Source organism: Zootoca vivipara, chromosome 1 (genome assembly GCF_965207765.1).
Source record: "Zootoca vivipara chromosome 1, rZooViv2.hap1.1, whole genome shotgun sequence".
NCBI classification, from domain to species: domain Eukaryota; kingdom Metazoa; phylum Chordata; class Lepidosauria; order Squamata; family Lacertidae; genus Zootoca; species Zootoca vivipara.
Window position 1 is genome coordinate 112,693,732 of NC_142582.1, and position 24,709 is coordinate 112,718,440.

General features: G+C 42.9%; 1 protein-coding gene and 1 non-coding gene across 4 annotated transcripts in view; both read right to left on the minus strand.

Annotated features, from left to right (window-relative positions):
• Window positions 1-4,172: 4,172 nt before the first annotated feature.
• Window positions 4,173-4,246, minus strand: TRNAI-GAU (transfer RNA isoleucine (anticodon GAU)). Its single transcript has one exon. It is a non-coding gene; the product is annotated as a tRNA-Ile (tRNA).
• Window positions 4,247-7,281: 3,035 nt separating this feature from the next.
• TTC7B (tetratricopeptide repeat domain 7B) overlaps window positions 7,282-24,709 on the minus strand; it is a 91,404-nt gene continuing 73,976 nt past the window's right edge. For 2 of the 3 annotated variants that reach the window (XM_035101893.3, XM_060272302.2), the window contains 2 exons: window positions 20,947-21,149; window positions 7,282-8,354 (listed from right to left, as the gene is read on the minus strand). In XM_035101893.3, the coding sequence (XP_034957784.3) occupies window positions 8,133-8,354; window positions 20,947-21,149 (425 nt within the window). In that variant the 3' untranslated portion in view covers window positions 7,282-8,132. The remainder of the gene's footprint in view (window positions 8,355-20,946; window positions 21,150-24,709) is intronic. The other variant, XM_035101891.3, reaches the window with a different exon arrangement.

Consider the following 24,709-nt stretch of genomic DNA (forward strand, 5'->3'; position numbering starts at 1 on the left):
AGTGTTGACGCACATGGTGCAGATCCTGCATAAAGGCACTATTCCACATGGCACAGGCAGAGAAAGGCGGAGGCAGGCTGCTCTTACTACTGCTAGGCAAGGTGAGGCAGCCATCTCAGCAGGCCAGTTTATGGGTAGACCAGCAGGGGAGAAAATCCGTCTGTGTAAGCCCCAATGCAAGAAACAACAGTTGCACAGGAACCCATTAATTTTATTAAGAGGTTCACAGGAAAACGTCCCGCTGCCCATGTCCTGTGTTAATTTGTGAAACTGCCATTTGGATTTGCTGGCGGCAAACATGTCTTACTCAGCCATGAGGGAAGCATTACTGTAAACCAACCAGAGCCAGATTGTGACTGTATTCAAGAGAGCAGTCTCAAAATTAGTTGAAGCCAGCATCCAAATACAAGAGAGCAGCATTTCCCTTTTGCGTACCAGGGCCCAAGTACTAACCTGGGTGGTACACACTGTCAGAGAGAAGGAAGCAGGTTTACTATGCCCCCCGCCCCGGTCAGGTACAAACCACACAAATCATGAGGTTTTGTCAATCAAGAGGCTTGTGCGCTGCAATCATGAGCCAATTAAGAATGGCTCATGGCAGACACCGTCATTTGTAATCACAAACAAGTGTTTTCCCGTGTTTGGATCTTGCAAGGAAAAAAAACCACAACAAAGTAATTAGCATTCTCCCTGTGTACCTTTCATTCGCTTGCGGAACAAAACAAAAAAAAAACCACCCATCAACGCGGAGGGATGACAAAGTGTTTGTGCTGAGTCAAATGAAGTCAACAGCAAGGGCCCTGGCTGTGCCCCAGTGAGCTTTGTGCTCCTTGAGCAAAAAGGCAGAGGGCATGTCTTGGAGGATTCCTGAAACAGGCTTGAGATGCTGAACAAGCACTATAGGAAAATTTCACTGAGAGGGAGTTTAGAAGCCTCGCCACTGCTTTCAATGGCTGCCAGGATATAACGGAAGGGTGAACGAAGCCCATGAATCTGACAACGTGGAGGTGGCCCTGGAAGATGTGCATGCGATCCATGTTTACCCCCAAACAGCCCTGGTTTTTGCTACCTGTCCCAGGAAAGTAACAGTTCCTTGCTTTGTCCCCGTTTTGCTATTTGGCATCCAGGTGAAAATGCTGCAATGTGGGAGCGCTCCTGTTCAATGTGCCAGCTAGGCAGCCAGCCGGGCCCTACCCAATATTCCCATCTCTCTCACCTGCCAATTGCACAATAGTCAGCATTCCTTGACCACTCAGTCCAAAGATTGTTTATTCCCTTGTTGTTGTTGTTGTTTCTGCAAACCTCGATGTTCCCCTGAGCATTCTGAAACCCATCCCCTCTTCTTTCTCCATGGCCTTATTTTGGCTACAGTCTTGTCTGTACATACCAGCTGAGTTGGCTTCTAGAAGAAGCAATTGTGGGTTAGGAGACACCTTTCAAAAAGGCTACTAAGGTTTCCATTTGACATTTAGTCCCCTCCATTTAGTCAGCGGATGTTAACTTTTCTGATGAAAAGCTGATGCATCTTGTCTCTGGTACTGACATGCGTCTCAATGTGCACGCATGAGCAGTAAGGCACTCTGCTTGCCATTTAATGCACTGCAATAATTCTGCAGCTGGCAGGATTTTGATCTATGCAGAGCAATCAGGGACGATACAAGGCAAAGCCTGAGGTATGGCCGCACTCCTGAGGTGTGATGTTTCTTCCTGGCATGCCTTCTCTTTCCCTTGCTCAGTAGGCTCTGTTCTGTCACATCAACATAATAACTAGATGCAAACTGTATAAAGAGGCTGAACAAAAGATCCAAAATTTGCTCTCCCTTCAGATTTTATGATGAGCAACACTATTTCAACATTCTATTTTGAAAGATAATATTAATCACATTGGTCATGCAAAGGCTCAAGTCCACTTGGAACTTCCTCCTTCTGATCTAGGAATTCTACTCCCTAGTGTTTTAGGGCATGTTGGCTTTGCTCATTTATCAGCAATCTGTCCATGCTTATGCTGGGGTTGATCCCCTGGCAGGTGGAAATACGGACCACCGCTCAGTGGTAGAATGCAGTATCTACCTTGCAAGCAGAAGGTCTCAGGTTCAATCCCTGGCTGTCAGTGTAGACTATACAAAACTAGATGGACCAACTGACTCCCGTGTTCCTTTGTACATAGTGCTGAGCCCCAAATGAGAACTGGCTCAAATCAAGGATAGATCTTTGACATTACAACAACTCTACGAGGTCTATCGTATTTACCAACACTGAACTCATTATCAGAGTGCTGGTTATAGCCAAAAAGGCACCATTCATGAGCAAGATTAGAGGGCTTGAGGGAACCCCAAGGGTTGCAGAGGTACAAAAGGGGGGAACCCTAAAAGAGAGAGACACACAGTCCAAAAAATACAGCCTAATGAGGACTGAGCATCTCCAGTGGCTACAGAACACTGAGCGCTTGTTTGGAGGGGGGTGGGGAGAGAAAAGGAAATGGAGAATGCCTAGAAAATGTTATGGCAGGCTGAAACCCTGAGGAGGATCATTCTACACTGCAACATTTTGTTGCAGTCCTACTTATTACTCTCATTTGAGTTGTGTAGCAGGAAAACAGAAATGGAGAGGCGTTAGCTGCCCGATGCCACACCATGACTCCATGGCAAATGTTGGTCTATCCCACCCAGTTGAAAGATGCTAAATGGGGCCTCCATGTAGAGGGGCAGTGTACCTGCAAAAACCAGATACTCCTGGGGACAAACAGCAGCAAACGGCCCTTACTTTCAAGGCCTCCCTTTGAGCTTCTCAGAAGTATAGTGCCAGCTGCTGTTCAAAGCAAGATGCAGCATCTTGGGCTGATCTAGCACAGCAATTCCTTCTGTTCGAGCCAAAAAGTCTCTCTCCATTGCATCCCACTGGATTTCAAGTGAAATTACATCACTTTGACTTTCAGCAGTGAGCAAAACTCCTCCAAGATTTACATGCTGTATAAATACCAAACAAGAATGCTGCTTCAGAACGAAGTACCTCGCTTCCAAAAACACACACGCATACTTAATTTCCATGACTAATTCATAACCGCGTAGCTTCTGCATAACCCGACTGGGGCACAAGGCAGCAACCAGCTCCTTCGAACAATGTCATTCTTGCTTAAAGCAAGAAAAAAAAAGGGAGCATTTGATTCAAAGCCTTGTTGCTGTTTCTCCACTGTTACCAACGACAGCATGGCTTTGCAGAGCCTATGGGGGAAAGAGCGCTTTCAAAAGAGTGCTGCAAAGGTCCTTCTGGGGCAATTAGGTTCGCTGAAACCAGGAACCTGGGATGTGCAACGTTTATTTGGGCAAAGAGCACAGCGCATAAATGAGACAGTGACGTCATGAAAAGGATGTAAACGGGTGCTGCTTCAGTCTTTCTGAAGAGGGAGACCTCATGGAGCTTCCATTTTGCAGCGTTTTGGTGGGTGGTGTTTCAACGGTCTCTAAACCTTCCCCAACCCCCCTGACCACTTGAAAATTGTTTAATGATTTTCCCACCTGTTGTAGCAGTTGGAATGGGCTGCGCTAGATGCTGTATGATTTTTCATTGCATTTTTACAGAGCAGCTGAATGAAGCTCATTGCCCAGTTTGGAAACCCCTGATCTAGACAAATATCCATTAAAAGCCATTTCCCCCTCCACTGCTTGAAGGCCACGTTCCTCTGGGGGCAATTTGTTGGCCGCATGTTGGTGCTGCAGGAGCCTGTGGAGGGCAGGGCTGCTGCCAACAGAGGCAATTTTAGGGTAGTACAACCAGTGCAGCTGTATTGGGAGCAGCACTGCATGGGGTGCCAAAGCAGTGCTGTAGAACTGAGCACAAGAGGTAGGGGTGCCGGATTTTAGCACCACACAGGGTGCCGCTGAATTGTGAGCAGCCAAGTGTCACAACTGCATTTCTAACCAGCAATATGCTGCAGCGAGTCTCAGGGTGAAGCCTCCCCAAAATAAGTCTCGGTTAGTTCCACTTGTGCAGGGCTGGCTCTGGGTTTCAGAGCCTGGGCCACATGTCCTCTGGTAGGGGAGACCCCTGGCTGAAATGCTGGTGGGCTCCTCCAGTCATCACAGGGACAACACTGACCTAGAATCATAGAATCGTATAGTTGGAAGGGTCCCTGAGGGTCTAGTTCAACCCCCTGCAATGCAGGGATATGCAGCTGTCCCAAACAGGGATCGAACCTGCAACCTTGGCATTATCAGCACCACGCTCTAGCCAACTGAACTATCCAGACCTAGGTGAGCCAAAAGGTCTGTCTCAACCTAAGGCAGATTCCTCTGCTCTTATAGGCAATGGGAAAAGGTTGCAGCCTGACCTCTGGAGCCAGAACCAATACACCGTAACCTCTATTCTTCTCTGAATTTGCCCTACCAACAAGCAGCTATTCATCCAACAAACTTGGGCTGCTGGGCTGCTGTTGAGCAGCTGATATATTTCAGGCACAGCCTGGTCCTCTGAAGCCTGATTTCTTCTAGGAACTGGAGTACAAAAAGCTACAAGAGCAGAATGCTTAGCAGCTCGCCATGAATCCTGGAACTGAAAAAGGGGGAGAAGTCAGTGTTGAGCATCAGTTCACTCTGTCCTCTGTCAAAGATGCTTCCCTTAAAAGTGTCAGAATAGATGACCTGGATGTAGGGAGCAGGCGGAGGGGAGGGGAGCCGACTCTGGTAAAGTCCCTGAGCATCTTTTCACTGTATCATGGAAGTTACAGGCATCTCACACAAGGGTCCTACATTGCTGCTTCTCTTGTACTAATCCTGTTTAGGCAGGCATCATTTAACAATCTGGGCTCCCCCCGAAGGCTGCAGCAGCCAGTCAGAGGAAACTGCCCTGTCAATCTGAAAGGAAGCTGAAGGGCGCTTGTGTACACAGCAGATTTGAGCCGGGGGCACGCAGATGCAAAAGAGAAGTGCAGAGCGAAAACACAGGGACCCACAAGAGTGTTAACCCCATGGCCTGCTTTAGACAGCGATTCCCCTCTCAGCCTCTCCCCAGAGAAAAGCAGCTGCTTTAGCTCTGCCAAAATGTCAGCGATCAACCTCTTCTTTTCAGCAAAGCAAATACTGCCCCCCCCTCCCCATTCTCCAAGTCAGCACCAATCCAGATAGTACAACCAACAGTGAGCCTGCCAGAGTCTCCCAGGAAGTAAGCAAAGCGGTGGGCTGGCAGGGGAAGAAGTGAGGGGGCGGAGAGGAAGAGAGAAAAAGCTGGAAGACGCTTGTCAAATCCCAGTGCCTTTCTGTGTTAAATCTGTCACGCACCCGAAAGATCCAATATGAGAATCTTTTGCTAGGGAGACTCAAGGGAAATTACAGTAAATTGTAATACTGAGTACATACAAGGCAACAATGCAAGTCAAGTTCCCTGGAAAGATGATAGACCTTCATCAGCTTAAGATCCATCTGTTTAAGGTTAGAATCATAGAATAATAGACTTGCAGAGTTGGAAGGGACACAAAGGGTCATCTAGTCCAACCCCCTGCAATGCAGGAATCTCAGCTAAAGCATCCATGACTATTATTAATAATAGTCCCCAACCTCTGCTTAAAAACCTCCAAGGAAGGAGAGTCCACAACCTCCTTACGGAGTCTATTCCACTGTCAAACAGATCTTACTGTCAGAAAGCTTTTTATAGCCATTGATTCAAGTCCTACCCTCCAGAGCAGGAGAAAACAGGCTTGCTCCATCTTCCATGTGACAGGTTGATCATTGTGGCCCCCCCCCCATTTTATGAAACTATTTCAAGTCAATTCCTGAGAGTGACCATTCTGTCGTGATTATTAATTTCCTTCCACAAAGTAGGGGTGTGAGTGTCTGCATTTGGTGCAGGTCGGGTCCTTGGGTGCAAATGGGGCACTGCCCTCTCAACCTCAGTCTGGCCCCACCTGCCTGCTGCCTTACAAACAGTCCAGGGAATGTTACATGGGCTGTCACCTTCCTCTTCCTTAGCTGCCATTGTAGAACTCAGACAGTCATTGGGTCAAGCTCTGCCAATATCTGATCTAGCTCCACCTACTGGTGACCTCTCTTCCTTCTGCTCTACTGGTCCCAGTGGGCGTCAGTCACCACCACTGCTGCTCCAACCATAGGCTGTGGTTTTTCTTACAATTCTGTGTTTCACACTTCCCTTTTGTTTTTGTTTTAAAGAAGTGCACTGTTACAGATCATGTGCGGAAGTTAAGTTACACGGTCTACAATCCAAGCTGGATACTTTTTCCTCCCAGGGGTTCCACAATACAACCATAAACTAGTGGGAAATGAGTGCTGCGTCAAAAACACTCTTTATAGCTGTTGGTTAAGCTACGATTCCGGGCTTGTAATGCAACTTTTATAGATTTTGCAATGTGTTAGCCGGATTTTTTAAAAGACAGGATATTAATGTTTTAAAGGACAACAGAACCTACTTCATTGCCCTCCGCCCAGCTGCTGCCACATGGCCAAAGCCCTGTGCATGATGATCAAGCAAAAGGGAATTACAAGTAGGAAGGCATGTTTTTAGTTAATTTGCTAATGGCTACCGACATTGGTTCCATTTTCTGTAAATTACCAATTAGACCTGCTGTGTCTTGTTTTGATCAAGGGGTCTGTACAGTTGCTGGCCAAATAAGAGCTAACTCTTCAATGCTCCATAGCATTTGCCAGGGTCTCAGGGTCCATTAGTGGCTTTAAGTACCTTTTAACAAAACAGGCCCAGCTCCCCGTTGGAGACTAATTCAACAGGAATTTCCAGGTCAGTTGGATGAAGTTTTTGATTCAGGTGTGATCAAGGGCTGTTTTCAGGCCCCAATTTAAACAGGAAGACAAGCTGCTTGTATTAAGTATTATATAACTTGACGTAAAAGTGGTCTATTGGTTTACACCTTCCATAAACCTATGTGCAGCAAAAGGAAAGACTGCTGGACAGCGAACTCTGAGCAAAGGGGAAATGTGGCCAACAACGGGCAGCTGTTTGTCACAGAGATTAGCCCGTCTCATATGGTATGCTCTAAAACCACTTCTTGGAGGATTCTGACATGACTGAACCAGCATGCTATGTGTAAGCCCAGTTGAGCCCCTGATTTAATGGTGGATCTCGACCTTTTCTCAGATCAGGCATTTGCCCTGGATTTAAGAATAGTTCAAATTAGATGTTCTTCTGAGCATCTTTTTGTAAAACAGAGGTATCAGATTAATCAAATCTTCTACTATGGCTGTGTTATGGCCCAGACTGCCACTTTGGGGCAGCCTGATTATTTTCATCCAGCTCTCAAAACGAAGGACAAGCACTATATCCATCCAAAAATCATTTTTATTATTAACATAATCTTCCCATTGAGCCAAGTGGGTTTATAATGCATAAGGAATGTCGGTAAATATTCCGTCTTTAGCATCTTTTTACATATTTCCATTGATAAATAAACTCTGAATTCACATAAAAAAGTTAAACTTAAATAACTAATATTTTCTTTTCATTTCTTCTTCTTCTTTTAAACAGGCATACATTGGTAAAATATAAATATTCTTGTACACAACCTCTCTTCTAAATAAAGGCAGTAACAATTAGCTACACATCACAGTTATAAACAACTAAAAACATAAACCTTTCGGTTAATTTGTCTGCCTGGACTACTGCAGAGATGGAGCACAGCAAATTTCACATTTTGATTCCGGGCCCAGAGAGGTTGAAAGACATGAAGAGAACGGGTCTTTGACAGGCTTGGTTAAAAATAGGCTGCTCTGCCACTGAATTTTAACTCGAATCTATTATTCTACAGTTGGTGTTTGATTCTATTTAAAGTTTTACATAACACTCAGATGTCACCTAATAAAACATGGCACAATACCCATTTGAACAATAGCGTCAGGCTTTAAAACTACTATGGGGCGAAGATGTAGGTGATACACGGGGGGGGTGGCATGTGTGTGGTTCCCCCACATTTCTGGTTAGTTATTTCTCTGCATTAACAATAAGATGCTGTATCACTTCCACAGTCAGAATCCCTCACAGTAATGAGCAGATTGCCTGTTTTGTTGTATTACCTCTCAGCCTGAAGAGCCGCCCTTCGAATCAGGAGGAAGGCTTACGCAGTATGCTTCCTAACATTCTCACATGATGATTCATCAGTTTATGAGGACAGTCTTTCAGAGGACTCGAGGGATGATGGTGAAAGGGACAATGGGGCTGCTGGCCTCCAGCTCCAGCGCTGTCAGGAAGCACTCGGTTGCTGCATCGTCATTGCCCTGAGCTTGCAAAACCACCCCGAGGCCATTCCAAACCTCATGGGCCGTGGAGTTCACCTGGACAGCATCCCTAAGAATCTTCTCGGCCAGGCTGTACCTTCCAAGCTGGTGAAGTATCAAAGCCTGCAGCGAGCAGAGAAAAGAGTGCCATGGAAAAGAGGTTGAGGGAACGGCAATGAAATACTGCAAATTTTAAAAAAGAGAAGCACATTCTTCAGACAGGGCAAATGAGAAGACCATGGCAACAAGGCTGGGCCGTTACCAAATCCCAAAATATTTGGATTCTGCACTATGAGAAGATTCTGTAAGGGGAAGAACACGTGCTAAAATGGAAAACGAACGGAAGATGTATATGTGCAGAGGTTGAGCCTCTGTTGATTTAGCTGAGAGGAACTCTTAAAGGGCAAGTGTTGGCTGTGCAACCCTGGAGGAAAAGGCAGCTATTCTTGCAATTTTCCATTACAGTTAAGGCAAGCAGTATGCATTCTTCATCAACACACAAATAAACAGTTCAGTTGTGCACTGTTTCCTCTTTGGTATTCTCAAATAAGGGGAAGCTTTTTAAACTCCTAGAATAATGAGATCATCAACCTATTAGTCAATTGAGGACTCCTTCCACTTCAAATTCTGGCAGGTAGAAGCTAGCCTTCGGAGAAGACAATCAAAACAGCAAGTGGCTATAAACTATGCTTTGTAAACAGAGAAAACAAATTAAATGAGTACATAAAGATCACTGTACACTATGCATACTAAGAATCACCCCATCCCCCCCCCAAGGCAGAGATTTTCAACCTTTTTGAGTCCACGGCTCCCTTGAGCAACTACATTCTTTCGGCGGCACCCCTATGGGGCTCAGGAGTCCAGTTATGCCCCCCCTTGCCTGCAGAGCTGGCAGCCTCTCACCCTTTTTCAAACACCCTTCCTTGTGGAGTGTTTCCTCAGCCTCCTCTCTTCTCCCCTCTCCTTGTGAGTCCTCCAGGCAGCTGCTGCCACCACCCCTGGTCTCTGAGCTGCCCCCAAAGAGAGCTGTTCCTCACGCTGCCCCACAGGGGCCTGGGACTTGTCTGTCCATTCCCAACAGCAAGGGCTGGCAGAGTGGGTGGCTGGGCTCCCTCACCTGCTTAATTGCTTATTCCGAGGCCGCCTCAGCTCCTGGCAACTAGCACCCCCTGGCCAGCCCCAGAGGCACCATTCGCCTGGGGAGCTTGTAGCCAGGGCTGCTGCAACAAACAGCTGCGCAAGCCTTTGGGAGGCAGAGATGCAAGAGGGCCTCAGAGGAGGGAGAGAAGGAAAGAGGGACAGAGGCCAGAGTTGCCCGCAGCACCTGAGGGTGCCCCAGCACACTGGTTGAAAACCACTGCTCTAAGGTAGATAGAGGTGACATCTCCCATTCTGTTGATTGTTCTTAATGAGCAGAAAGTACTTTAGTGAGCTGTGTTTATACACAGTATGCCTTTGAATAAGAGTTCTTTTCAGCCAGCCACTATAGCAGGGGTAGGCAACCTAAGGCCCATGGGCTGGATGCGGCCCAATCGCCTTCTCAATCCAGCCTGCGGACGGTCCGGGAATCAGTGTTTTTATACAAGTAGAATGTGTGCTTTTATTTAAAATGCATCTCTGGGCTATTTGTGGGGCATAGGAATTCGTTCATATTTCCCCCCCACAATATAGTCCGGCCCACCACATGGTCTGAGGGACGGTGGACTGGCCCATGGCTGAAAAAGGTTGCTGACCTTTTGCACTATAGCTAAAGCACCATTATATTTTATTTATCCTTCAGATTTCAACCATACTGGATAACTAGCATTTAAAAAACAAAACAAAAAACAATGCCTTTATAACAACTCTGTGATGTGACTATGCTTGGAATATTAGTATACTAAATTAGTATGAAGGGGAGGGGTATTCCAGCTGTATCAGTTGCACATGCAGAGAAAGGTGCAGGTTTTGTACCGACTGCGAGGGCAAGGTTAAAAGTATATCAGCAAATAAATGAATCCAGACATCTCCTCCTTCTTAGAAATTTTATTGTCTATCTAACGGATCAAAAGGGTAGCAGAAGTAGCATGGCTGCTTCTCTAAAGGAAGCATGAAATGATCCAGGAAACTATTTATTAGTGCTTTCATTTGAAGAAAGGGCACGTGCGACATTTAATCTGTTTATTCTAATCAGGCAAGTGCTTTGGGAAAACGAGATAAAATCTTAAAAGAGGCATTCAGATTCAAAAATATGAACTTAGTAAAAAAAAAAAAACCCAATAGGGTTTTAGAATTCAAACATTCCTTGCTAAGCCTTCCTCTCCACCTGACTCACAATAAATGAACTTTGCATTCAAATAATAAAAACTGACAAAAATTAATGGAGAGTCAAACTATATTTTTGTATCAGTTAAGGCTATCCATTCTACATTCAAACACAATATATATTTTTACATTATTGGGTATTAGTGATCCTACTTTATCTAGGATCTTCAATCAGGATCTTCAGGATCTTCTGGTCAATGGCAAAACTAAAGCTTATTCAAATAGTTCTAGATTCTACATCTAATATTTTGGGCAAAACTTCACCAGATAATTTATTTTGAGTTCTTTTATTGGTGGATTATTGATAAATATAAGGAACCATCTCTCTCTCCCCCAGGTCCAAATCCTAAATATGTCAGGGGAGGGCTATCAACAGAAGATATTAGTTGTTTAGAGATGGAAGGGTTTCAAAACAGTTACTTGTTTCTCTTCTGAAGGAAAAAGAAAAGGAAATATATATTTTTTAAAGTAAAGTTTGCAAGTCCTCACAATAAAAGAATTGAACTGAACTAGACAGTGGAACACTGTTTGTATGCAATGTATGTCTTGACTATGTTATTATGTTTGTTTTTCATGCCTGTTCCTGCCTATTTGATTGTACAATGCAAACTCTCTAGTATATTACATAAATGCAGCTGTGCTATAGTGAAGAGTCCAATCCTCATTGTTGTTACCCTCCCGCCCTCAAACAAACCTTGGAGCTAAGGTATTGAATTGCTTTCCCTTGCTGCAAAACTCTTGTTGCTAAGGGGAAAATGCTCTTCTGCTTGACAACAGTGTTTTCAAAAGGTCAGCCGTGGTTGTTGCTACATGCTGAACTTTATTTTGCTCCAAAACAACAACAAATGGAGGCATGAAACAAATTAGTGCAATTCCTGAAATCTTTAAGAAGAAACTAGCTCCTTGCAGAAGAAAGAAAAGCTTTGTAATGAGGAACATTTGAAATGGCAAGAGGGTATGGTTTGTTTTAAGCTGCAGCGCTCCAGAATGGCAAACATGTATTTTAAACATGACAATCAACTGATGTTTCCACTCATTTCAAGTAAACTAATTAAATCAATTTCAAAAGAAACTGAAAGGGACCTAGATATATTTAAAGTAAAGAATGTAGCAGTGCCGTTTTAGGTGCACCATTGCTATAACTGGACATGAGGATCCTGGCTGCGTTAAAACTCATCCTAAATCCATTCTAGCCATAACAGCTCATATCAAATGAAGAAGAGCTGGAGTAAAATAAAAATATACTTCTATTTTATTGTTATTGAATTCTAAATCATTCTCTTTCTTGCTTAAAAATCTTTGTTTATTCCTTTAATGCCCTGCTGATAAATGGAGGTTCGTGCTGCTTAAAGAAAACATTTGCCTTCCCCAGCCTCAAGCCCTTCAGAGGTTGTCAGATATTACAACTTTGCACAACAGTCTACATCTTTTTGGCTTTGCAGCATGGGCAGGTTGAAAAACCAAGCCCTGTGGCCTATTTTAATAAGATGTGTAATTGGTCTGCAGTACTGCCTCCAGGTTCCTACAGCAAAAGAACACAAGACCAACTGCTTGCCGCCCTTAGATATCTATTTCTGTTTAAATCATAACACTTCTCTTCAAATGCAAGTTGCATCCACCCACACAACTCAGCTGCATGAGGCCTGAGTCACACACGGTTTTAAAATGCATCTCTGCAACAGTCAGAGCTAGGAATTCGATCGCAGCAAAAGGAAAAGGAAAAAACCCTTAGCTTTTTCAGGAATCCAGCTGCACCCAAAAGCCACAGTTTGTATAATGACAGGACAACCTTTGTCAGTAATACTACCAGACAGACAGTTTCCCTTGGCCTCTTTTTTTTTAGTACATCCTGCTTTTACATAGGTTTTCATGATCAACTCTAAAGCTCAAGCACATCATTGGCAATTTTTCTGTTTTTGTCTCATTGTTCCATTTATCGCCCCACCTCAGCAGGACAGTTATTCATTTTATCTCTCAGTAACAAATGGCTGGCACAAAATGAATATGGTGGTGGCAGCGGCGGCGGCAGCAGCAGCAGCAGCAGCAGCAGCAATGACTGTATACCACACTTATGTACATTTGGATGAACATTTCTGAAATTTATGAGAATGATGGTGCTGTAAAAAGGCTCCCCGAAAAAGTGCCTGTATCTCTCTGTGTACACACAACACAGGGCCCCCCATGAAGTGTGTGTTGCTTTCAGTGCTTTTTTTCCTATAATTTTTTAAAGAGGTACTCTCATTTTCCTACTTGTATTATTATACAGTACTGCCCCTCAATGAGGCCAAACTTAGATTCACAAAATGTTTAGGGGTATGCATACCCCTGCGCCGCCCCGCACCCCAAATAACACTGGTTGCTTTCATAAAGGGTGATGTGAATCTGACATATATGGAATAAATTCACATTGAATGGCAGTAAATCTGTTTTCTTTTGAAATTTGTGCTTTGTTACATTTGCACAAGTGGATTATGTGCCAAGTCAGAAACATCCATTTTTTAAATCCATTAAAGTTCATCCTGATGAACTGCCAAGAAAACAGTAACATTCATGGTTTTGAACCTGCGGTAAAGTGGGGGGAAATCTGAAAAGAGGAAATGGAGTTGGCCCTGATGAGTCAAGTAGGAGAATTATATTTCCACATTGGCACAACTTCTCTGTCCTTCATTTCTAAGTTTATTTTCTCACCTCCTGCTGGTCCTGCTGTGTATTTTACGAAGCCATTTATTTCATAGGTGTATAGATTCAACTGAGTAGCTGTTTTTAATTAAAAGCAACAAAACAAAATGAGATACGATGTTTTCGCTTTCTAGTACAATGGTTACTTAAAGATAAAACTGGTTACTTAAGTCATCCTTCCCCAGTATAAGCAGAAATAATTACAGTACAAAGAAGCATTTTCAATCTGATATGAATCTAAACATTTAATCAGAGGAAGAAAAAAGTAAATAATATTGATACAAGAGCCACAAAACATGGCTCATACAAAAGATGATTGAGCTTTGTTTATGCAGGATAGATCTCTGGGTAACCTGCAGTAGAGCACCAAGGATTTCCGATTACCAACTGTTTAACAATAGAAATAGCCTTTCTTTTCTTTTTCCAAATTAGGCTACCGAAACAAATAAATAGTTCTTAAAAACACACAGCTGTTTTTAAAAATCTTTTACAGGTATTATACAGAACAATATAAATGGTGTTTTCTGAGCGGAGGGGGTGAAGTCATTGAATGTCTAGTGGAAGGTTATTGTCATCCTATACCCAACTTCAGTGTACAAAGGGCATCACAAGCGCTCTCAGGTGAGCTAGGCTGAGCAATTTGCCCAGGGTCATATCCCTCACATGCCACCAACCTGCACCAAAACTTCCAATAATTGTGCTTTCTGCCATTCTGAGCAGACATTTTGCCAAGATTTTCACTGCTAAGATTCTTTGTACAGCAGCTAAATAGTTGCAAAGATTCCCAAGAAATGAGTTACAGTACACATAAAGGTGAGTGACATGAGGAGGCACTTTCTCTCTTTTCCATGCATTTTTTATTGTGTGTCAAGATAATATACTAATGATTCACGCTAACTGAAGCAACGCATGGGCACCAACTGTCAGCTCAACTGACTGGTACTTCCCCTATTTCTTCTTCTACTGCTTAAAAAGAAGAAGCCAAGCTTACTGATGCTTTCAAAAAGTTAATATTCTAAGTATTAGTTTTGTGCTAGTGGTTCAGCATCAAGGTCATCATGCGTTCACAACCACAAAACTCAAGATATTACTTTTTTAAAAATGAAAGTTGGTACTCCAAATTCCAAGATGACCCAATGGGAGAAGTCACAGCCTAGGAAAGGAAAATGAATGAATTTGAGATGTTTAGGTCTGAAGAATGGGAAAGTATTGTTCCTAATCTGAAGGCAGCCCTGTTTAGGGAAGTTTTTAATGATTGATGTTTCATTGTGTGTTTTTAATACTGTATTCTATTGGGAACTTCCCGAAGTGACTGGGGAAACCCAGCCAGATGGGTGGGGCACACCGCCTCAGACAGCAGAAACCGTTGACAGCCACCATGGCCAGCAGCCTTTTCCCCTCTTACCACTTGCCTCACCTCAGATGGCAGGAGGAGAAGCAAGAGCGACTCCCTTGAAAGTCCAGCCTTAGGGAAAGAATATATACTTGGGGTTCTTACTCCATTATTAATTAGTTACATGTAAAACACATTTTTATCCAAAGCGAAAGTGTAAAGAAATGTGCGCACAGCTCTTGGGCCCCCTGTGCATTATGCTTCCTAACATCTCCCAAAGAGGACTGCATGATGCTTAAGCTTTTAGCTCCCTTGTAATGCTAACAGGGCCTTTTGTCTCTGTGCTCTTTCAAGGTTGGTGGTTTGCTAATGGTCTGCTTTGCTCCCCTTTTAAAATCTGACCATTAAGTGCTATAAAAGACCCTTTCTTCCAGGTCAAATGCTTTATACGAGGAAATGTGGCTTTTGGGCATGGAAGCTTCCTCTTAGCATGCCTAATCTTTGTCCAATTTCCTAAGCAAAAGCCCCGAACAATGACGCAGAGCTATATTCCCAAAGACAATGTCAGGGTCTCAATATGTATGTTCCGGATGCTTCCCTAAAAGCCTTGCTTTTTGAAATAATGCCACAATATAAACTATGGGTAAGCAGAAGATAGGGCATGGGGATCCAGCCAAACACACTCAGAACCCATCTTCAGACCTTCTTGCTCAACACAGGAAAAAAGGGGGTGGAGAGGTGGAAGCAGATCATGGAAGGCCCAAGTCAAAATATTGCAGTGTGTAGTGCTCCTGTCCAGTGTTCCTTCCAGGCAGCCATCCTGTCTCCTAGGATGCTCCACCAAAATCCCCCCTCTTCGTTTTCCACCCCTAGACACTCTGTATTCTGTGGCCATTGAGTACGCTCAATCCTTACTGGTTTATTTTGGTCTGAAGATTTTTCAAACTTCAAAATGCTAGGGCTTCCCAAGATGTGCTGATACCTCCCTTCCGTGCATGGATGATGCCAGTTTGGCTACACAAGGATCCACACTTGGAGAACAAGTTCATTATTACACATGGAATTATTTATTGGCCAAGTTTTTCTTTTAGACAGCTTAATTGATAATCACTAAGCACTAAAAATCTAAAACTAATGTGAAGCAAAGAGCCAGAATCACTCACCCAAGGGGCACTCCTAGAGAGGAAGGTCTTTGGGAACCTTCTGACATTCACCAGGGAACTTTTCAGAGGGAGCCACCACTGAAAAGGCCCTGTTTCTTCTCCCCACTGCTTGTATTTAAACAGGACTAAGTGTCCAGATAAAGGCTTTAACATTTGATAAAGTGTGTAAACATGATAACTATTCTGCTGCATTCTGGTGCAGCGGCTCAGTGCAAGGAAAACAGCATGCTGGATTTAAGTATAGCATCTCACAAGGCTATGCAAATATTACAACTGTAGAACTAAACAGTGACAAAGATCAGAGAGAGAAAACAGATATAGGCAAGCAGCAAAGAAAATTACTACTTTCACAGAATTGCCTGCAGCTCACCCAGTCCTTAAGGATCATGGGGGGTAACGGAATATAATTTAATCTCATTCGATGTCACATCTTCATTGCCACTTTTGTAGCAAAACTGATAATCAGTTCTTAATTAATATTATAACATTAAATTGCTTTAAGAAGCCTTGAATAGGAGAGCCACTCACCAAATTAAAAGGTAATACAGTGTATTATCTAACTGAGCAGACACTATAAACACATTGTCAAGTTTCCTTACTTTTGTTTTGTTTTAAAAAGATGCATGTTCTTCTTCTAAAAACAACAACACATGCTATACTTAGTCAAAATGAAGTTACCATCGGTTAATATTCAGGAAATGGCACTGCTACTCAGCATTAGTCATGATTTAAATGGCTAGCTGATTAATCAGTTGATTTACTAAAATTATCAGTTGAGTCATTTAAGCTTCTATACATAATTATGTCTGGTTCAGAAATCATGGAACCACAGTTAAATTGGCCTATATACTAGGCTAATATTGATACCGATACATTACAAAAAAATTGGCAAGCTGATACAAAATTAGTATGTTGCTGCACCAGTGGGCTGAAATGCAGACATTCAGCATCTCTTTGAATTCTGTGAAATTGGCTAGGTTTCTTGCATCCTCAAGAATTCTCTGCCCATTCTTTTAAGGCAAAACTATACAGGCTAAATGTGTTATTAATAACTACATAAAGTCTTTAAAACAATTTAATAGCACTTTCACCAGGACAGCAGTGTGCACGGAGAATTTAAGTGTTCATTCCCAAGCTGTGATCTCAATGAGCACTCTCCCTGGCTATGAGTCTTAGGAAAAAGTTTGAAGTAGTTACTAAGGACACTTTTAGCATCATGTGTCATTTGTCCTAGTAAATTGGGGGAGGGGGGCTACACCGTGTACATTATTATTATTTTAAATGATGAGCTTGGCTTGACCCTCAGACAGAACACTGTTCTCTGATATGCACAACTTGACAAAACATTAAATAAAACATGCTATATAACTCTTTTGAAGAATGCACCTTGTTAGGCCAGTGAAGTTCAACACTAGCACTTTAACCATATACAAGATGAGCGAATTGCAATGACATCATAAGTTTGGATAGAAACGACCTACAGTGGTACGTCGACTTCCGAAGGCGATCCGTTCCGCGGCGCTCTTCGGAAGTCGAAACCTTTGGAAGTCGAAGCATCCATTTTGCGCATGCACTGGGAAAATACTTCCGGGTCAGTGGACTTCGGAAGTCGAAACCTTCGGAAGTCAAGGCACTCGTAAGTCGAGGTACCACTGTACTTACTTCAATGCAATTTGAAACATGAGCATGAAGTCGTTGCCACAGCTCTAGCATGAGCACTGCCATTAACTTATATTTTCCAAATCATAGAAGTGCTTCTGTTTAACTGATAAGCAATGGAAAAGAGCATCTTTTCCAATGCTAACACACAAAGGAGACAATAAAATGGAAAGCTCACATGAAACCTGCCATCCGCTATTTCATCTTCAAAGGACCACTATAAAAACTGTTTCATTACGAGATGGAAACTTTGTTTCAGTAAAATTTCCAGTAGATTAAAAAAAAAAAACCAAAAAAAACCCTTAATGGAATTAGCTGAACTCTGCCAACAGAAAGAAGAATATCAAACAAGATATTCCGACCACTGGCCACTCTCCTGCTGCTGTACGCTGTTCCAGGTTTTCTCCTGACCCCTTCGAGCCAATTTCGGGAAAGGCGGGCTCACTATGTTTGCATAGATGCTCAGCTGGAGCACCAAGGAATGGCAAGGAATAACGGAGCAGAACTGGGTGAGTTTGTTCAGACTTAAGTAAATGCCGGTTCACACAACAAGCAATATATACAGCAATATATACCATAAAATATAATCCAACGTAAAAGCAGTACAAAATTACCAACAAAAGTGAATTATTACAAAAGTCCTAGCAGAGACACAGATAAAACCAGCATCCACCCAAAGAAAACTTAGCTATAGGAAACTAGAAACACAGTCAAAAAATCCTCTCTTCAAAATTTTGGGAAGTTTGTACCTAAACCTTATGCCACTGATCTCTTACTCATTCTGTTACTACTATGAAGATTTGTTATTCCCATTTTACAGATGCTAGCCCTTAGCAAACACAAACTGTGACTGCTTGCTTGCATATATTAAGTAAACACTTGACACTGAAAACACGTAAGTTTTCGGGGCAGCGTAGGACCCAGTCTGCTATAATTGGCAGGGCCCCAAAATGCAAAGGGGGGAAACATAAAGGGAAAGAAAGGCAAGAGGACATGGGGAGGGTGGAGAGGAGGGCCACACTCTTGTCTAAATCTTAGAAATTTGTGTAATGTTTGTTGTGGAAGAGGGGGGGGAGGCTTCTCCTCAGCATTAAGGGAACTCATCCTAGCCCATTTTCTATCAGCTGAGGACAAGAGTCTCTATGGCGTTCAGAGGAAATATAATGGAAACTGCTTCTTTCAAGTTGAATTCAAGTGGGCAAGGCAGGGGATTTTAATGTATGGCTTTTATTTTAACATAAGTGTGCTGCTTTCTGTCCACCGCCCACACGCTTTACAAGGTACCTTTTAGCACTTGCCAATGTGCTTAATTATCTCGAACAGCCGGGGAACTAAAAAAGAAAAGAAAAAGAAACCTTCCCCTGCTCTGTGTTCCATTCTGATGTTTTGCCTTATGTGCTCTTTTTCGGGATGCAGGGAGGAAAGGCCTCTCTGAATAATTTATAGGGGCCTAGGCAGAAACAAGCTCCTACTTTTGAATAAAAACGTTGGGTACAAGGAAGGGATTATAACTTTTCCACCGAGATCTATTTGCAGCAGAGGTACTTTGAACAGCTATGTTAAAATGGGACAGTGGGGTTTGTTTGTTTTTTTGCATAGCAAAGCTACGCTGAAAAGACTACTCTGCAATACAATTCTAATGGAACAGATCAAAGATACCATTCCTGCTGGCCAAAAGGAGATTCCCAAACTTGCACCTCTAACTTCTGTACCGCTATGAGCTGTTCGCTAATGCCAAACTAGACATGGCATTCTTTAGTCCCTCATGGCTGGTTTTTAACAAACAAGACAAATAAAACAACACACACACACCCCTCCAATAGGCTTGGACTGTGTTGTTGTGGAATGAGGCACAGAGAGCATGACTACCTTGCCATCCTGGGGTGCCCCCTCCTAAGTTATGACATTTATTCCTTTATATTGCAGGCGGTTGGGGTCCATCCCCCCCGTTTTGAAAGATTAGCATTCTAGCCGCCATCATTAAACGAACTACCATTTCCAGGTCTTCTTCCAACATTATACCTCTAAGATATCCAAACAAAATTACTACTAGATCCCTTGGAAGATAATATAAAATATGTTTGGATATCTTCCCCCTATCTTCGCGTATCGTTGGAAACATATTTGCATTGAGTGTCTTATATCTTTGTCTGGAATTGTATATTAAATATTGGGAGGTTGTGTGATTTTTGGCACCATCCACAAGTTTGAAACTATACAAGGTATCACACTTATTAGTGAGCTAATGTGGAGGAAAACCAAGGGAATTTCACTGTTGTGCCCCAATATTTCAGACTCCCCTTCCTCTGTTAATAAATGTGAAACACACTCACAGCATTTAGAAAGAAAACCTATTACAAAACCTGCAACCACTTGAAGAACTGAAAAAAGAAAATTGAAATCAAGATTAATTTCCATCCACATGAAGCAGAAGACATGAATAGGAAAGAGGTAAAAATCTTGAGTTAAGTTGTACCGAAAATCAGATGCAGTGAAATGCCTTATGCAGCAGTTAAATGCCTTATAAGTAATTCATACTGTGAACAAAATCAAAATGAGCATGTCAGCAGGTCCAGTGTTGTGCTGCAATCTGGGATAGCAATCAAAGCTACACTAACACCAGTGGAAAACCTACAGCCCACAGCTTAATTAGGCTCACCAAGGCAGGCATGGTGGTTTTGGCTTAGTCAAGCCACACCCACCCAGGCCCATGCAGAGCAGGGAACAGCCGGGTACATTTGCCCAGGTCTCAGAGGGCTACGCTGACGGGGGCGCCAGGGACTTGCTGCTTTTTTTGTTTGAGTTTATAACTTCATTCTAACAAGACTCCTGCCCGGGCCTCACACAAGCACTGCATGGGCCTGCACCCACCTGCCCAAAATCTGGCAGCATATAGGACATGAGCTTTTTGGCAGGTACGACACACGGCTGGCCCAAATGTGGCTTGTAGAGGTTGCTGACTAGCTGATAGGTGTCACCTGCAGAACCCTGCGCTTAGCGTTGCATGGGGCTCTTTGATGCATGCAGAGAGCTGTGTTCCTGTTGGGTTTTCTAAGCACAGAGCAAAAATGAATCACTTGACATCAGGTGATTGAAAGGCTGTCTCACCTCGCCTCTCCTGGGTGCTGTGTCTGACCCTGGGGAAGGCCCCTCTGTGCAAAAGGCCACCACTGACAACTGTAAGTTGTACGAGTCAAACTAGCAACCCCAAGAGAAGTCCCCCCTCGACTAGCTGACTGCGGCTGATGCCGCAACTGTGGTGTGCATGGGTGGGGGGCTGCCAAGGAGCAGCACTGGAAGTGGTTTGTTCCTTATTTATTATTTTTACCAATGTGGTTCTGTCCTCTCTTTCTCTTCTTCCATCGCAGATAGCCTCACAACAGTTTTGAGACCAATGCCCTAAGGTTCCATATTAACTGAACTCATGGAACATCATTGTAGAATGCTCAACAAATTTCTAATTATCAAACTGTTTGGGGCGCAATAATAATATTAATCACAAAGCACTTGACATAGGCAAAGCCTTTTCCAGTGTTCAAGCGCTTTGCATGCATTCTGTTGTGTAAACTGGACTTACCAATCTCTGCATACTTTTGACATGCGTTGGGCTGATAGATAAGGCCTCTTCATACCAGCGTTTGGCTTCATCAATATTTCCCCGAAGTTCTGCCACTTGACCTCTCATGTACAGAACGTTGTGAGACATTGGAAAGAGGTTAGCAGCTTCCTGAATACATGCTGTGGCTTCTGCAGGCTTTCCAATTCCTATGTATACTTCAGCTGTAAGGAGGAGGAAGGAGAGAGACAAATGAATGGTCCTCCCCAATTAATATTCTCTCCATTGACTGTTTTATGGCTAAGTTCCCCAAGGAAACTACCCCAAGCAAAGATTTTCTCTCTCAATTATATATATTCCAATCTTCATTAATTCTCTTGAGACACAAGCTTTTGTGAATCCAAGGGTACAAAGGGTAGGGTAGGAAAGGAACAAAGGGAAACTTGGGCTTCACTCTGATGTGAGACAATAATGAGGTTGCATGGGTTGTTTCAGGGCTTTTTTCAGCTGGAACTCGCCAGAAATTAGTTCCGGCACCTTTCAGGTGGGCGCCATTGCCATTATAAGAGAACAAGGGAGCCGTTCATGGTGAGTTCCAGCACCTCGAAAAATAGTACTGGGTTGTTTCCATATGAAAGATAACAGCCTTCAAACCTCTCCCATCTCTATCCACGCTATTTCTAACTCTATGAGCGTCTCCACCCCCATCGTTCAGCCCGAACACTGAGGTCCAGCTCCGAGGGCTTTCTGCCGATTCCCTCAATGCGAGAAGTAAGGTTACAGAGAACCAGGCAGAGGGCCTTCTCGGTAGTGGCGGCCACCCTGTGGAACACCCTCCCATCAGATGTCAAGAAACTACCTGACTTTTAGAAGACATCTGAAGGCAACCCTGTTTGGGGAAGTTTTTTATGTTTGATGTATTATCGTGTTTTTAATATTCTGTTGGGAGCTGCCCACAGTGACTGGGGAAACCCAGCCAGATGGGCAGGGTATAAATAATAAAATTTTATAATATTATTATTACTACGATCCTTGATCTTTTTCTAAAAACAACAACAACATGGCCCTGGAACAGGAGAATTCAGACAACATGCATTAAGGATAGCATGAATTTTGAGACCCTTTAAAAACACAATAGGTGGGATTCAACTAAACTGTCATGTGTGCGGAATAAGGTCCAGTCACACAATGTGACTCCCCCCCTCCCAACCCACTGTATCCCCTTCAGATTAGGGCAGAGAATCAGGCAACTAGTTCCAAATACTCAGGGGAAAGTTGGACTTTTATTTCTAGGAGAGCAACCCCTCTCTCTACTATAGCAACCGCTTTTGAAACCGAGGGACAGTTTCATAAACTGTTAGCAATATGGGATGTGGAAGTGTTCAAAGGCGGGGGTGGGGAATCTGAGGAGCACATGCAAGCCTTTGGGGATTCTTAAAGTAGCTGTCTGGATCCCAGCCCAGTAAGTAAAGATTATTTTAACCAAAGGTGTGAAGGCATATATTAGCACTTCGATCTGCTGGGAACCAGCAAGAGGAAGAATAAAGGAAAATCTGAAAAGTTTGATGAAGCCCTTCCAATAACAGCATAAAAACATCAAGGACCTCATAAAAGCATTTGATAATTTTAAAGCCAATGTTTAAGTAAATTGCAGCCCAGGCTACAGAACAAAATGCCTTGCGATTAGGCTCAGACGGGTACTCAAGTCTGTCTCTCAATGAGTTATTAATGATGAGGGACTTCATGCAATTTGTTTCCACTGACATTTTCAGACATTTTCTCTCCCTCTCTCCAATTTTCCCTGATATCATTCATACTACTCTGAACTACCTCAATTTTCACAGAAGCAGTAAAGATGCTGATTTATAAATTCCCTATATATCTCCACTTTCCTGTTTACTTATACTTTAATAATCAAAGCAACATCTACACGCACACGCGCACACACAATTGTGTTTTCCCCTACCTGTAAAATAATGTGGCTGATATATAAAAAACTGCTTCCATATGAAAATTTTTTTAAATAAGCACTGTTTACTATCATCAGCATGATAGTAATAAGTGAAAAAGTGACAGCCAGGATCCCAAGGGCCATTCATGATATATCACATGGACTTAATGTACTTTCCACTGTAGTAACAGTGCCTTACAACAAAACAAAACAACACCATACTTGTCAGGCCTATCTTTCTGATGACAAACCACCTCTTACTTTCTCTCCCACCCGCCCACCAACCCCAAATATTATGGCGCTGCATACAATGCAAACAGTGGGGTTCTGGTATTAAAGTTGGAACCCCTTCTGATCAAGGTGTGGAAGAGAGGGAGAAAGACAATTTAAGTCAATGACATCACTCTGGTTCTATTCAGGTGAAACTCAAACCAGGGCTCAGGAACATCTGCTACCCAGGTATGCCAAAAAAGTTTGGGAACAGGAGGGTTCAAAAGAGTAGCCAGAGGGGAGGCGGAGCCTGTGTGAGTCACAGGGTAACTCAGGACTGACTTGGGACATATTAGGTCTTGTCTGGCTGCCATGCTTTGGAATTTCATGCAGTGGGAGTCTGGTCTAGTCCCATTGCAGATGAAATTATTCCAGCAGGCCTTTGACTCATAATGTGGCCTTGGCCTCTGCAAAATAGGTGCCATTTTACTGGTGTATTTTATCTTCCTTGTTTAATGTTTTCACTTTAATGTTATCGTGCTTTATTTTATTTGCATTTCATTGCTTTTGGCCACCTTGAGCACCATTTGAAACATGTCAACCAACCAAAGTACTTCATCTGTTTAAAGGCCACTGTCTCAGGCTTGAAATAAGCCTCAAGGCATTCTGAGGCTTACAGAAAAATAAAAATAAAATAAAATATATGAAGGACTGTTGTTCCAAAAGAAAAGCTCCCCAAACACACAAGGCATGCGTGTGCTACTATGAAATCACATTTTTCTTCTCAGAACTATTGGGCATACCCAACAACCTCCACTAGTTGGAAGAAGTCAGCACAGAAAACTAAAGAACAAAACAAAAAAAGTGAGACCTTAAGCTGCCGTAAAACTCTTGTGACTTCTTGGTTGGTTCTAACAAAGGTATTGATCAACTATGGATTTAGGAGTTACCTTTGTTTTTTGTTTTAAAGAAACCTAAACACAATCATTTTGGACACTTCTTAATGAAATTTTTGCATGATGGTTTCTGAGATCAAGGAGCAGGAATGGACACTATTGGATTCAATTTTCAATCAAGATGGCAGATCGAACTTTTCAACACTGCACTGAGTTTTTGCTTTCTCAGCGTTCTGGAGCAACGCTGGGTAAAAGGCTGCTAGCTTCTCAAATCCTCATAACAGCCTTATGATGAAGATTAGGGCAAGATGGGTTTCACAAATGAGTGAGTAACTAACATTCTAGTTTCTGTATTTGCAGACATCCATAATCTGTGGATCTGATTCCTCTAACTTGCTGTCTAAGATAGTACAGCACCGTTCACAGATACATCATATGGGTCTTCAGCTGATTTGTTTTGGGGCAAAGTGATTTTACTTCTAACCTGTATTTCAAAAACAGCATCGTTTCTTGAAGTAAGTACAATATAGTCCCTGATAATAGCTTGCCACCTCCCTTGCGGGTCGAACTACCTTAAACTTCATTCCATAACTCTGTAATATCAGTATCTCAATATACCTCACGTATCTGAGCTTTAACACCAGAAGGTTCAGTCACCCACTTTTACTCTATTAAAGCACATTTACATGAGTTTGTTATTGACACCTCAAGTCAGAAGAGCATGAGG